At 47.3% G+C, this 14,123-nt stretch overlaps 6 protein-coding genes across 6 annotated transcripts; 4 read left to right on the top strand and 2 right to left on the bottom strand.

Annotated features, from left to right (window-relative positions):
* Positions 1 to 46: 46 nt before the first annotated feature.
* Positions 47 to 1,438, top strand: BT62DRAFT_936302 (fungal hydrophobin). The gene is made up of 6 exons (XM_043187100.1): positions 47 to 599; positions 654 to 731; positions 781 to 851; positions 911 to 948; positions 1,004 to 1,056; positions 1,104 to 1,438. The coding sequence occupies exons 1-6, from the start codon at positions 480 to 482 to the stop codon at positions 1,149 to 1,151; spliced, it is 408 nt and encodes a 135-aa protein (XP_043035695.1). The 5' UTR covers positions 47 to 479; the 3' UTR covers positions 1,152 to 1,438.
* Positions 1,439 to 2,415: 977 nt separating this feature from the next.
* BT62DRAFT_906740 (beta-tubulin) lies at positions 2,416 to 4,306 on the top strand (the record flags this gene model as incomplete). Its single annotated transcript, XM_043183649.1, has 10 exons — positions 2,416 to 2,448; positions 2,509 to 2,524; positions 2,580 to 2,843; positions 2,972 to 3,052; positions 3,100 to 3,248; positions 3,298 to 3,526; positions 3,582 to 3,745; positions 3,794 to 4,078; positions 4,135 to 4,199; positions 4,255 to 4,306. 10 exons carry the CDS (start codon positions 2,416 to 2,418, stop codon positions 4,304 to 4,306), a joined length of 1,338 nt encoding a protein of 445 aa, XP_043035694.1.
* Positions 4,307 to 5,584: 1,278 nt separating this feature from the next.
* Positions 5,585 to 6,004, top strand: BT62DRAFT_906422 (fungal hydrophobin; the record flags this gene model as incomplete). Its single annotated transcript, XM_043183636.1, has 4 exons — positions 5,585 to 5,635; positions 5,693 to 5,763; positions 5,819 to 5,906; positions 5,957 to 6,004. Coding segments are annotated over 4 exons (258 nt in total), but the record flags the coding sequence as incomplete, so codon positions are not given.
* A 76-nt stretch (positions 6,005 to 6,080) lies between these two features.
* Positions 6,081 to 6,898, bottom strand: BT62DRAFT_1010729 (uncharacterized protein; the record flags this gene model as incomplete). The annotated part of the gene is made up of 5 exons (XM_043177680.1): positions 6,081 to 6,234; positions 6,311 to 6,411; positions 6,466 to 6,490; positions 6,553 to 6,637; positions 6,694 to 6,898. 5 exons carry the CDS (start codon positions 6,896 to 6,898, stop codon positions 6,081 to 6,083), a joined length of 570 nt encoding a protein of 189 aa, XP_043035692.1.
* Positions 6,899 to 6,971: 73 nt separating this feature from the next.
* BT62DRAFT_906411 (drug/metabolite transporter superfamily) lies at positions 6,972 to 10,409 on the top strand (the record flags this gene model as incomplete). The annotated part of the gene is made up of 10 exons (XM_043183635.1): positions 6,972 to 7,178; positions 7,235 to 7,252; positions 7,301 to 7,410; positions 7,461 to 7,612; positions 9,571 to 9,676; positions 9,728 to 9,765; positions 9,817 to 9,907; positions 9,956 to 10,049; positions 10,110 to 10,175; positions 10,227 to 10,409. The coding sequence occupies 10 exons, from the start codon at positions 6,972 to 6,974 to the stop codon at positions 10,407 to 10,409; spliced, it is 1,065 nt and encodes a 354-aa protein (XP_043035691.1).
* A 192-nt stretch (positions 10,410 to 10,601) lies between these two features.
* Positions 10,602 to 12,702, bottom strand: BT62DRAFT_906747 (general substrate transporter; the record flags this gene model as incomplete). Its single annotated transcript, XM_043183650.1, has 12 exons — positions 10,602 to 10,733; positions 10,785 to 10,857; positions 10,916 to 10,985; positions 11,044 to 11,119; positions 11,172 to 11,429; positions 11,484 to 11,552; positions 11,601 to 11,624; positions 11,682 to 11,971; positions 12,032 to 12,091; positions 12,142 to 12,199; positions 12,254 to 12,576; positions 12,633 to 12,702. 12 exons carry the CDS (start codon positions 12,700 to 12,702, stop codon positions 10,602 to 10,604), a joined length of 1,503 nt encoding a protein of 500 aa, XP_043035690.1.
* Between the last annotated feature and the right edge of the window lie 1,421 nt (positions 12,703 to 14,123).

Below are 14,123 nucleotides of genomic sequence, written 5' to 3'. Positions count from 1 at the left end.
GGAGTCAGCGCAAGCCTGAGCGTGGGAAAAATTAGCCTCCAAGGATCGTCATTTCAACCACCTTGTCACCCCGTCCAATGCGTCTGTGTGCGAGAACTGGGTCTTCTTGGCATCCCCCAGGTGGATTGGTCTCCAGGACTCTTTGATTTGACAATACAAAACTCCTACCTGGCATGCTGTTCAAGAACTTCCAGAAATTTTCGTTCTTCGGTTCGGCCGCTCTGGATATCACCTTGTGGGCACCATCATTCCAATATGCCCTGACTCACGCCGGACTTTCTGAACTGCCCATTTGACCCTAAATCACCTTCCGAAGCAGCGGGCGTGATACCTCACTCGTTTGACCAATGTGTCGCCCTTCTGTCCACCTGGTCCACGATTGTTTAGCGTTGAAGTACCTGCCGGGAGAGACACGATGCCTCACTTAAAAAGGCTGCTCAAAAATCTTTCTAATTATCGATCCTTGATTTCCTTCGAACATGTTTGCTCGCATTTTCACTTCTGTTTTCTTCGCGTTCGCTGTCTTTGTGACTTTCGCAGCTGCCGGTTGCACGCCGACCACGACGACGAAGACCGTAACTACTACGGTGTCAACTACTGTACGAGCATGATGTCTCTAATATCTTGTCGGTACTTTATTCTCATTTGAACAGGCTACCACCACGGCTACATCGATCCCTGCTTCTGAGTGCAGTACCGGGAATACGCAGTGTTGTAATGCGCTTGAGCGGGTACATGAATTTGAGACTATGCCCGAACATTGCTCATTGAATTTTTCAGGCGGACGATTCCGCCGTGGGTGTCATTTTCGGGCTCCTAGGTGTTGTTCTTCAGGACCTTGAGGCTCTTGTGTATGTTCTAGACATTCAGCCTATGGACCATTGCTTAATGCTGAATTCTCACTCCACAGTGGCATTACCTGTTCCCCTATCGACCTTGTCGGAATCGGTGCGTCTCGTCTCCCATATCCCCCGCATTAGAAATTTATCGTTATGTTTTACAGGCCAGGGAACAAAATGCGCCAGTCAGACTGTTTGTTGTCAAAACAACACCTTCGTGGGTGGTCTACCATGCTTAGCAGGGAAATACTCACTACTTGACAGAACGGTCTCATTGCCATTGGTTGCGTACCCATCATCATCAACCTTTAATTCAATCCCTACGGTGCCAGATTGCTGGGAACCTTATTTCTTTAGTTTGTATTCTTGGATTCGTGTTGTCATTATCATTGGTTGCTCTTTGAATCCATCTGCGGTTGCAATGATTGCCAATCTCGTTCGTGACGTGAGGTTCAGAGGGCACTTACTCCGCGCGGTGTTGGAGCTTATAGAGTGATTGTCATGGGCTGGAAAAATGCGGAGAAGCCATTCATCCAATAATACAGCGGGCAAGCGAGTTGTACATTTAAGTTTATGTATTCACCAATGAAGATGGGCCGATACTTTGACTCCTTCAATAGGAGTAATAATACATTATAGTAGATGTTTTGAGCAAGGCCATACGACAATACAGCCGGGATCTCATTCCTATAGGAGAAGAATAAGTTATATATGTCATGTATAACCGAGCTCAGAGCTGGACCATTTCTGTACTGTTCAAATTCAAGTGAGGTCTAGGGATGAGCACCGTATTCGCACTACGGTGGATACAGATACGGGTCTGTACCAGGGCTGCTTTCGATGACGCAAATATGGTCGTATTCATACGGCTGAAATACGGTTGTTAAGGGAGTGGCCGGGCGTAATCTAATGTCATCGAAGTAAGCATACATGATCTCAATAAAGCGATTAACACTTCGTCGTCGCTGTAAAGTTGTCCGCATACGGCAACGGTAGGGACACGGTACGGATTTGACATCAACGTATCGTACCGTGAGCAGGAATTTTGGTACGGTCTGCCGCCGTATCCGTAACTGTCCGGTGCACATCCCTGGCACAGTGAGGTCCTGACAGACATAGGCAGGGAAAGAAATTGTTTTCTGAGGAAATAACGCGCCAAAATTACTAGGTAGGGATATAATCACGACAAAACTCATTAAGGAACCATTCCCAATCAACTTCATGCAGATTCAAGCCTTGGACGTCTGGACTCGGAAGGTGAAGGACGCGTCTGAAGGAATACACGTGACGGTGGAATGACCGAGCCACTTCGGAGTTTTAACTGAGTTTGAATTTCCCAAATTTCGTGGTCGGTTAGGCGTCTTCCATCGCCCTCCTGTCCACCCAACTTCGTCCTTATCCACGATAATCCTTCATGTAGGTGCCTTCTCCTTGCTATGATAGGGCCTCTCGCATCTATAGTGCGTCGTTTGAGCCATTGCTTTTACCATCTACGCGGTTTTTATTCGCGCGTTGGTATCGTATCATTTTTAAACTCGCACTTTTAACTTCTGTGGCCTGACTTTTATCTTCCAGCATGCGTGAAATTGTCCACCTCCAAACTGGCCAGGTAAATTTCTTTCAGATCATCCAAGTAATTCGATGCTTATGGTTACGGTGAATTCGTTAGTGTGGTAACCAAATCGGTTCGTACCGCAAGTCGGCGTTACTCTCTTAGCTTACAAACTACTTCGTGTTCAGGTGCCAAGTTTTGGGAGGTTGTATCTGACGAGCACGGTATTGAGCGTGACGGTCTCTACAAGGGAACCAACGACCTCCAGCTCGAGCGTATCTCTGTGTACTACAATGAGATCGGGGCCAACAAGTACGTTCCTCGTGCTGTCCTTGTGGATCTAGAGCCCGGGACTATGGACTCTGTCCGCTCTGGACCTCTTGGTGGACTTTTCCGTCCCGACAACTTTGTCTTTGGACAGAGCGGTGCTGGTAACAACTGGGCGAAAGGGCGTGAGTCTCAGTTTACTTTCTTTTCTCTTCTGTATTTTGGAACTGTTGATGCTTTCGCCTCTTTTCAACCCCCTTTCTTCCTTTTTTCCCGCCATTTGCTCACATTTGATTTTTTTTTTTGCGTCTAGACTATACCGAGGGTGCTGAGCTCGTCGACTCTGTTCTGGATGTCGTGCGTAAGGAGGCAGAGGGAACCGACTGCCTACAAGGTCAGCATGGCAACAGTCATTCATTCTTCTTGTTCATGTCGTTATAGGCTTCCAAATCACCCACTCCCTCGGTGGTGGAACTGGTGCTGGTATGGGTACTCTCTTGATCTCGAAGATCAGGGAAGAGTACCCCGACAGAATGATGTGCACGTACTCCGTCGTGCCCAGTCCTAAAGTCTCGGACACTGTCGTTGAGGTACGCCACTTTAAATCACACTGTATACGTAATGACACCCGCGCCCTAGCCCTACAATGCCACTCTCTCAGTACATCAACTTGTTGAGAACTCTGATGAAACGTTCTGTATTGATAATGAAGCTTTGTACGATATCTGCTTCCGGACTCTCAAGCTCTCTACGCCCACCTACGGCGATTTGAACCATCTGGTCTCCATCGTCATGTCTGGCATCACTACCTGTCTGCGATTCCCCGGCCAGCTGAACTCTGATTTGAGGAAGTTGGCTGTGAACATGGGTGCGACTCCATTTCAACTGCGATCTACCGAGCTGACTAACTGTATGCTAACTAGTTCCTTTCCCTCGTCTGCACTTCTTTATGACCGGTTTCGCACCTTTAACTGCTCGCGGAAGCCAGCAATACCGTGCCGTGACAGTTCCTGAGCTCACGCAACAAATGTTCGATGCAAAGAACATGATGGCTGCCTCAGACCCTAGACACGGTCGTTACCTCACGGTGAGATCAACTTGGTGGTGAAGTTCATTGATTTCTTACTGGTAACAGGTGGCTGCTGTCTTCCGTGGCAAGGTCTCGATGAAAGAGGTTGAGGAACAGATGCAGAACGTCCAGAACAAGAATTCTGCGTATTTCGTCGAATGGATTCCCAACAACGTTCTTACCGCTCAATGTGACATCGCACCAAGAGGTCTTAAGATGGCCGTTACATTTTTGGGCAACTCCACCGCTATCCAAGAGCTGTTCAAGCGTGTGAGCGACCAGTTCACGGCTATGTTCAAGCGAAAGGCTTTCTTGCATTGGTACACCCAGGAGGGTATGGACGAGATGGAGGTCTGTATCCGGTCTGTTATGGCCCTACAAGTACTGATGTTTCTTATATTGCATAGTTCACAGAAGCTGAATCAAACATGCAAGATTTGGTTGCTGAGTATCAACAATACCAGGATGCAACGTGAGTGCTTTCGAGGCTCTCCCTGCTATCATCAATACTGATGATGGCATTATAGTGTGGAAGAAGACGGCGAGTACGAAGAAGAGCTTCCTGTTGAGGAAGACTAGATGGATGGGCCTTTGTGTGCATGATCGTTTCTCCTCAAAACAGACATATATCTTTTGGTGTCTCTTCTGTCCTCCTTGCTTTCCTACCTTCCAGGTTACCCTATTACATTAACACGCCTTTGATCATCTGTTACGCTTTTTTCGCTTACTTCTAGTGGAATTATGAACTGAATGAATATTTTCGGTTGACTCGGACTCACTGGTCGGGGTATCGGGACTGAGTGGGAATACATTTCATTTCATCGAGTATTTCGGTTCGTTGTCGTTCTATACCCCGCTCTCGCTCTGATGGCGCAATAACAGGACTCCATTCGTCCCTACTCCTGAATACGTGAACGTCAATCAAAACTTTGTTATACTGAACATGGATGCGAAACAATGCTTCCGTTTCGAGGCAGATATTGATAGCTCTGATGCAATCCGTTTTGATGATTTGCTGCCTGAATTGTTATCCCTTGCCTTTGGTGCTGATCTGTCAGATGTCACCAAATTTCTGTTATTGAAAACTGTCCGCGTCATTGGTCTGAATCGTCATCGCGTGCATGAATGTCAGATAACCTTTCGTCTGATCAAAGTCATTACGGCACGCGAAACTGCGCGAGGGAGAGCCTTTTAGCCCCGGTACGATGACTGCATCACAAATTAAAGGGTGAGATATCTCCGTTCGTTTTCTCGGTCAAGGTGTTATAACATTGCATTTTGGCAGGTGTTTTGGTCCGATACAGGAACCTTGATACCGTACGTATCGGCGACAAGGGTTTCCTTGTGCTAGTTCTCGTACAACCCAGGTAGCGTGCCAAGCTCTGTTTTGATGTCGCCCCTTTTCTTCGCAAGCATTACGACAATAGCTTTATTTTTGCCCCACGTACGTTTTTCCAGTTTTTTTCATCAGGCGCTATTAGTCAATGCTCGGGTGTTTGGAGCATAAAAGCCTGGCGAATGGACAGGTTTCTTCAGTGATCCACTGCTCGTTGCTTTCGGTGTTCGCCCTACTCTAAAAGCCATGTTCTCTCGTCACATCCTTGCTACGCTCTTCTATGTCTTCACGACGCAGACTCTCCTTGCTGCCGCCACCCCCGGGGTTCGAACCCAACTACGACGTGAGTCGTGCGGCACACGTCGGGAGGTATGATGCTGACTCTCTCTTTCGCTCGCCAGCACCCAAACGGTGACCACCACTGTCACTGTCTCCGGGGTACGTGTCTTTCAGTTTTGGAGCGGCTTTCCTCAATAACTGATGTGATTCTATGCTAGGCGACTACGACTGTTACTGAGTCGGCCAGCTCTTGCAGCTCTGGTGATCTCCAGTGCTGCACTAGCGTCCAATCGGTGGGTTTGACACATATTTTGTCCTATGGTTGCCTTGCTAAGGTGTGCAATGCTTAGGGCGACAGTAGCGCTGTAAGCGCGCTTTTGGGTCTCCTCGGCGTCGTACTCAGTGACGTGACTGCCTTGGTGTATGCTCATCATTCTGATACATCCTTGATATGTTCTCAAGAGAATCTTTTGTAGTGGTATCACTTGCATACCCATCACCATCGTTGGAGTCGGAAGCACTGGTTGTAACCAGCAGACCGTGTGCTGCGAGAACAACAGCTTCGTATGTGTTCTACCTTGGAGTTAGCGGCACCTTGTGTTAACAATTTTTAGAACGGTCTCATTGCTATTGGCTGCGTGCCCATCAACATTGAACTCTAAGATGGGCTATCTATGATAAAATTCTGAGGCTGAAAAGAATAGAGTGTCCTTCAAGTTGGTGGTATGTATGAGCACGTCACGTCGAATATAACTGCCGAATTTTATTCCGAACTCCGACGGCTTCTAACGGGAACCTCACCAGCCGTAATGTCTCTGTAATCATCGTCTGCCTTCTACCACCATGATCGAGCAGCGCCGACGCGATAAACGCATGCATCATGGGCCTAACCCTTCACTGTGTTAGATCAAATTGCGAAATAACTATCGGAGATAGAATCGTTCGTCGTGGATCAAGCTTCACCTTACTTCATTTTTGACAAGCTCTCTTTTACCCTGAGCGAGGAGAACGGGTGGGGCTCAATGCAATAGCGGTCGGTGATGCGATCAATATTGTTGACTGTTGCGGCCTGCAGTAACCTTGAGACCTCCATTTAAGTCTTGCAGGAATTAACGGAATCCACGCATATATTCGCCCGCACATCGATACTGGTCATAGTCGTTGTAAGAGGGGTGACTACGTCGAGACTAATGCATATCAATGTGCTCACCACTCCTGGCAGCTCGTCTGCATCTTGCGTCCAGTTGCCAGCATGGTGCCGTAGCGGTTACTAATTGTCGCAAGCACTTGTACTACTATTTGATATTACAGTACGGTCCATATTCGCCTTATCTCCACGAGGCACACTAACCGCAGATTTGGCAGCCGTCGAATTGAGAGTGAGTTAGATATGTTTGAATTCTCAAGGCCTGAAAGCGCATAGATAAACATTTCTTTGTTGAAGAAACATTATCAACGTAACAAGTAGCGAGATACGGAAGGCACAGGCTTACGAGTTGGCTGAAAATGGAATAACGGACGGTGGGTGACGCAATGTCGGTTATCATTTGCGCCATTTCAAGTTATTTCTGCTCATTTCAGGGCTTCTGTTTTCTTCTCTACACGACCACATCGACCGATAGTCTTGTCATGACTGTCGGTGCTCAAGATGAAAGTGCTCCTCTGCTTCCCGGCAAGATAACTTGGTATAATTGGCGCTTTCTGGACCGGCTGGAGAAGGTTTACAAGAGGAATACTGGCTTCCTCCTCATCGCCGCCGCCCAACTTGGCTTTTCCGCCTCCGATGTTTGCGTACAGGAATTGAACAGGCTTGATCACCCAGTTCCGACACTCCAGGTTAGCCCATCCTTGTTAAATGCATAGCCTTTTCCATTATTCGACTCTTTATGTAGCTGATCGTTCTTCGTATGGTATGCTCACCTGTCTGATCACATCTGGCAACCTCATGAATTTGGGAGACTATAACTTACGTGTGTTGCCTAATGACCATGTTATGGGCAGGCATTCCAGAGCCTTTTCGAGGACCAGAGGGCACTCGTACTATGCTTGTATTTCGCGGACTTTGCGGGTGCGTTGGCTTCTTGTCATCGTATACCCCGCTGATCTCTTTTCTCTTAGCTTCGTAGGTATCCTTGGCGTGTATTACTCACTCAAATATCTATCTCTCTCGGAAGCCACTGTCCTCACTTTCTTAACACCCTTTACAACAACCATATCAAGCGCAATTTTCCTTGGAGAGACCGTGACCGTAGGATACTTGGTGGCAGGCTGTAAATTTAACTTTCGGTCCAGAGTATAGATCTGCTAATAATCGCACGTAATAGCATTCTGCATCTTTGGTGTCGTTTGTATCGCGCAACCTGACTTTCTTTTCGGAAATCTACCTCCTGAAGGATCTGTAGATCCCAGGCTTCGTTTATTCTCAGTTGTGTGCGTCCAATGATGTGCTGATAACATCTTCAAATCTCTAATGCTGATACAATACACATACAGTGCCGGCTTAATAGGAGTTTCTGGGGGCACGGCTGCTTGTGAGCTCAAACTTTCTTGCTTTTGTTACATATTCATTATGGCTCTCAAGTCACTATAATTCGCGCCTTGGGCTCTCGTGTGCATGCACTTCACTTGCTAGCTTCATTTTCGCTACAGTCGGTCATCGCTGCAGGAATTGGGTAGGTGTCTCAAATTTTCGATTTTTATTTTCATAATACGGCTCCGGGCATGTAGAATGATCATTCTTGGAACACCCATCGTAATTCCGGTGCAGTGGAAGTGGGGCGCCGCACTCTTTGCGATTATCGGATTTTCCGGGTTTGTGGCACAGGTATTTTTCCCCTGCCTTAAACTGAAATAAGCTCATCTATCTTTAATGTAAAAGACATTACTTACGATGGGTCTCCAACGCGAGACAGCGGCCAGGGCCACAACTGCTGTCTATACACGGGTCAGCGCATTTCATCCGACCAATTGTCACAGGATCCTGATCGTTTTAGATCATCTTTGCCGTCATCTTCGAATATATGTTTTTCGAGTTCACTCCCAACTCGTGGTCAGTTACTGGAATCACGATCATTGTGACGGCTGCAGTATACGTTGCGGTTCGTGTCGGCCGGATTGAAAGCGCGTTTTACTAACTGCATATCTGACAGTTGTCGAAGCACAAGGACGCAAGGGAGCCAGTTATAGATGAACCAGAGCCTGTAGAGGTTCGTAGCGTGTAGGGGATAATCCGCGCTGATGGCTCGATGTCGAAGAACAACAGCGTTTTAGTAATAGCGTGAGTGTATGTACAGTCATATGTACCTCCAATCCAGGGAATTCAGCGGCAGTGACAGGGTTTTACTTGCACCATCAACCTTCGGTGCCTTCAGTTCTTTGCCTGCCTAATGGCGAAGACCCCCGACTCATCCGGTAACGCAGTGTCGGTTTTTCTATATCATCTGCGCTTTCTCTCCTATGCTTTCCTCGTCTCTGCCATTTTGACGCCCATCAATCCGTTACTCTAATCCCTTTTGGTCATGATTATTGGTGCCCAGGATGAAAGTGCTCCCCTACTTTCCACCAAGAAAGGCTTAGACGACTGGCGTTTCTCCTTTCATCAAGCGTACAAGAGGAACATCGGTCTCCTTCTCATCACTGCATCACAGTTAGCTTTTTCCATGGGAAATGCTTCCGTAAAGGAGTTGAACAGACTGGAAAACCCAGTACCAACGCTTGAGGTGAGCATTTTGTACAATATCTTTGAATTATATTTATAATTGAATCGTTATTGCGCAGTTGGTTGGTGCGCATATGGTGTGTATGTTTGGCCAACCCTCGCTTCGGTTTTCCTAATGACTTCAACCGCAAAGTTCGTCACTTATCTGGGCTGCATACTCGTCATGTTATGGGCAGGAGTTCCTGAACCTTTCAGAGGACCAGAAAGTGCTCGGAAATTGCTCGTCGTCCGTGGGCTTTGCGGGTATAATGTCTTCCTTTTCATCGCCGATTACGCAGTGTTCTTACTCTTTTTCTACGCAGCTTCGTGGGTGTCAGCGGTGTTTATTACGCCCTGAAACATTTGTCGCTATCGGAAGCCATTGTTCTGTCATTCCTGGCGCCATTCGCAACAGCTATCTCCGGTTCGATATTTCTGGGGGAAACTTTGTCTGTGGGGCATATCGTAGCTGGCTGTATGTCTCAGGAAGCCGGAAATCGTGTCTTGATTCTCTTGCTGACAACTGGGCAGTACTCAACATTTTCGGTGTCATTTGTATCGCGCAACCTGTACTTCTGTTTGGAAAGTCGCCAGCGGAAGGGACCGAAGATCCGGAATTCCGTTTACTGGCAGTAGGGTGTGTGAATTGATGCTTTTTACGGCTGCCTGGACCTGAGTTAGTTGATAGCATGTCTTTACTAGGCGTTATGGGGAGTACAGGCGCTTGTAAGCTATCTTCTGACTTGCAGTCGCTCTGTGCTCATATTGTTCTCGAAGTCACAGCAATCCGTGCCATCGGCTTTCGTGCACACGCGCTCCACTCTTCAGCTTCGTACTCGCTGCAATGTGTCATAGCTGCGAGCATCGGGTAAAGAGTTCTAGACCATTTCTCTCTCCTCATTCTCATGGCGGGTAGAATGGTCGTAACCGGTACCCCAATCGTTATCCCTACACAGTTGAAGTGGGGTATATTGTTTGCGATCCTCGTTTTAACTGGCTTTGTCGGACAGGTATGCTATGGCATTCATATTCATCTCAAATGGGGGGTTGATCATCTTTCTTTTTGCAAGGTGTTCCTTGTGATGGGTTTCCAGCGTGAAACGGCAGGGAGGGGAACGACAGCTCTGTACACTCAAGTAGGTAATTTTTATCATTATCTTTAAATAAGGTCCTAATAAACCTTCTAGATTGTGTTCGCAACGATTATCGAACGCATTTTCTTCGACTACACTCCGAACACGTGGTCGGCCATTGGGATTACTGTTATTATGTTGGCGGCAATCTATGTTGCGGTGCGTGTTATCGAAATTTCACACTGTTGTTGTACTACTAACACCTCGGCAGATGTCGAAGCGTCAGGAGAATCCTAAAGACGAGCTTATAATTCACAATGCTCAGAGAGCATCAATGACAGGTACTCGGTAACTAGACAACAACTGAAAGCATTCGTAACATTGACATATCGGATTCTGAGTACATGCTCCTGAGTTGTTAAAGTAGAACTATGGAGCAATTGCATTAAACCTTTATTGATTTCTCCGTTGCGAGGGATACCCATACATTTATTCTGAAGTCGATACCATTTCCTTGGAATCGTGATGGGAAGAGTCGTGCGATGACGGAGCAATCGTGACCTTGCTGAATGGCGTGACTGAAGTTTCAAACAGTGTCGATATTTCTTCCAAGGTACGGCCCTGGTACCAAGTCGTCAGTTGTAAACAAGGCTTTTCTCGTAAGGGACGTACTTTTGTTTCATGAAAGGTGAAAAACACTTGAATGAATGAAGCGACACAGAAAGTTCCAAATACGAGGTACGTTCTGATAATCATGTTTATTCTCTGACAGTATAGTAGTCATCACGGTGAAATAAACTTACTTCCACTGGATGTCTTTGAAAGCTGGAGGAACGAAGAAGGACAGAGCAAAATTCATGATCCAGTTGGTCGCTGAAGCATCGCGGTTAGAAGGCCCGCGAGAAGGATCCATTGGAAGAGAAGCACAGACCCGTTGCAAGACCAGACCCTTGTGCTCGTACGGGGCGAGGAAATATCTCTGAAACATAAATCCAAGAGACCGGCCCCTGTCAGGGAGATAAGAACACCACGGAGCACAAAATCAAATGACAAATATACCCATGTTATCGCAAAAGAAGCCACGAAAAGGTAGCTGCATGCGATGACGCCTTTGGACGGTGGACCGGAAACAGACCATCGAACATTCGCGTTGCCATCGACACTGTCAACGTAGTGGCCGTAATTGGCGAGTAAACCGGCCGTTGCAAAAAGAAATGCCGCCATGAGGGCAGATCCTACGAGGAGGGTTGGCCGACGGCCCCATTTATCGACCCATATGAGGGCTGGGATCGTCATGGCGAAATTTATCACGTATTGCTACTCAAGAAGATGAGGAGGGCAGGATGTATGTTGACGGTGGGAAGGACTTACGATTGACGAGGAAATCAGATTTGTGTTTCCCGTGAGGCCGGCCATCTGGAAGACATAAACGACGTAGTACTGGCAGGGGGTGAGAATTTGGAGGTGAATATGCAAGAAGTAATATACCATCATAACGTTCACGCCACACAGCTGGCTGTAAGGAGAAAACTAAAGTAAGTAAGCGACAAGCTGGGAATATGGGTGGACATCCCTCCAGAGTTGACAGGCCATGCCGGCGATGGTTCGGGACAGGAGCTTCTTCTTGAACAAGTCGACATATCCGATCTCGGCGGATTCCTTTTCGATACGTATGGCTTCGCGGATCTCGTCTATTTGCAGTTGTACCTCAGCCGAATCGATGGGCAGATTGTGTATCTTCGCAATGACTTGTTCTGCTTCCTCCATGCGACCGCGGGCCGCAAGCCAGCGACAAGACTCGGGACACAGGGGCATAAGAAGACCAAGGAGAGCGCCAGGAACAATCTGTAGACCCCATGCTAGAGCAACATGTCAACCTTCGAGCACTTGCTTCACAGAGTTTAAGGTAATTGGCTCACCCAGTCGAAAGGCTCCGACACCATTTATGAAGCTGCAACCATAACTGACATAGAACATCACTAACGTCAGAAATATCAGTGCGTGAGACATTAAGAGAAAGTTAATTCACCAAGGATGCCAACGGTGATTGCAATTTGCTGAGTACCAACAAGACGACCGCGGATAGCCTAAAAACAGTTCTAGGATGTCATGCCATGCGCGGGAATCAGGAATATACTTACCCTAGGCGATTGTTCCGCAAGGTATACGGGAATTTGACCCGACGTCCATCCAACACAGATACCTTTGATAAGTCTTCCAACGACGAGCATCGCAACGTTTTGAGCGGCGCAACTGAGGATACACCCGATAGTCCAGCATAATGTGGAAAGAATGATAGACTTCTTGCGTCCCAGACGATTAGATACGGGACCAGCGACGAGGGCACCGAGGAATGCGCCCGCGGGCATAGCCGCCGTTATACCACCTTGGGTAGTGTCATTGGGATGGTCGAAGTAGATTAGGTATGAATCGACGTTTAAAAAAGCAGAGACAGATGAGATGTCTATATAGGACAGATCAACGTCTTGACAGATAATTTTCGACGCAGTGCATGGTTACCTGTACCAAACAGAAAGCCGCCCAAAGCACTGATCGCTGCGATGGCATACGGATTGTATATAGCGAGCATTTAACTGTCGAGATAACAATCGTAGAGCAAAGATCAACGGTGAGAGATGGGAAGCAAAGAAAACTGCTTCGACGTGGATATCGATTGTCCTTAAAACACTTTGGACATCCGAGTGCCGTTCCAAAGTGGATGCGCCCCAAGAAGCTCGTGGAGGGGCATTTGCTGCATCGCACATGACACCGAATGCTCTAGAGCTCCGAGAAGGTTGCTGTTCTCTTTGTCTTATGCTTTCAGCCACATGCAAGGTGGTACCGAGGCCCGGGTCCACGAATTCCTTCGAAGGTACGCATACGTAGGGGCTTGAGACAAGCGAGGGTAAACGAAGCTTGATGGTTCTTTGTTTTAAGGAGCCACTGCTTGACGTCGAAGCTAGTAGGAGAATCCGGGCATCTGTTTCTTGATTGGAAAAGGAGACGTCAACCGTACTGCAGCAGACAGTTACCCAGGTACTATGGTTCCGAACCATCCGCGAACCATCCGCGTACTTACAACCTCCCAGATCATTTAATTTCGGAGAAAGAAAGACAGGTGTGACCTTTGTCAATGTTAGAAGGACCCTAGATGAGAACATCAGACCCACCTAGTTCCAAGCACCACGTCGCCCGGATCCCAGAAGATGTCACATACCCTTTCTGCTGTTGATTCGCAGCTGCTAACATACATATCGTTGGTAATATTATACGGTGCTAGTACTCAGTAGACTTGAAATACGATACAACCAAGATAAATCCTCTTCCAAGTTGGCAAGGCTATTCAAGTTAGTTAAGCATGGGACTCGGGGCCTTGCAGATCAAGTTCCCGTACAAGCGAGCACCAAGAGGGTTAGATGATTCCAGATAAATATCGAGTAGTGGACCTTGGTGATTATGGTGGTAGGAGATCAAGTGCCGACATTTCTCCGTGGTCACGGTGTCCAACCCTTTTTGTACATGCCTGCCAACATAGTTTGAGTCTGTGCCGAGTTAGGATCTAGTAATCTTTTACGCATTCGCTGATCATGCTGATCATGCACGAGGTAGGATTAAATGTGAGGAGACGGACTCTTGTCAATTCTATATCTACTTCGAGTTTCGAGTGTCAGAGTAGTTTGATGTTCTATGTTCGCCAAGAGATCAAGCTACGTTGCGATAATCATCGGCTTTTGTTCATCACTGTGGTCATCAACTTAAAGCGTCTCTATTGTCCGACGATTCTCCCGTTTAATTCTTGAATACTCGAGCGACGAGCTGAAGGATCATTTTGCCCTTACGCGATGCAACTATGCCCGTCCTTTTATCCGCGACGATTGATCCCAAGAGGTCAAGCTATCCAAGTCCTCCCTCCGAACCCTCATGGGACTCCGAGTCGGAGTAGTTATATCTGCCCAATTGTACAACACGTAGCAATTCTAACGCGAATACTTATATCTCGGTCTCTCTTGT

The sequence above is a fragment of the Guyanagaster necrorhizus genome (genome assembly GCF_019112545.1).
Source record: "Guyanagaster necrorhizus MCA 3950 unplaced genomic scaffold BT62scaffold_31, whole genome shotgun sequence".
Classification (NCBI taxonomy): Eukaryota; Fungi; Basidiomycota; class Agaricomycetes; order Agaricales; family Physalacriaceae; genus Guyanagaster; species Guyanagaster necrorhizus.
This window is presented reverse-complemented; position numbering and strand designations above follow the sequence as displayed.

Bases quoted from the DNA above. Each gene is read 5' to 3' on its own strand.
- BT62DRAFT_936302 (XM_043187100.1), top strand. From the start codon at position 480: ATGTTTGCTCGCATTTTCACTTCTGTTTTCTTCGCGTTCGCTGTCTTT. The intron at 949-1,003 runs GTGCGTCTCGTC...TATGTTTTACAG, and splicing joins TATCGACCTTGTCGGAATCG to GCCAGGGAACAAAATGCGCC. The intron at 1,057-1,103 runs GTGGGTGGTCTA...ACTACTTGACAG, and splicing joins GTTGTCAAAACAACACCTTC to AACGGTCTCATTGCCATTGG.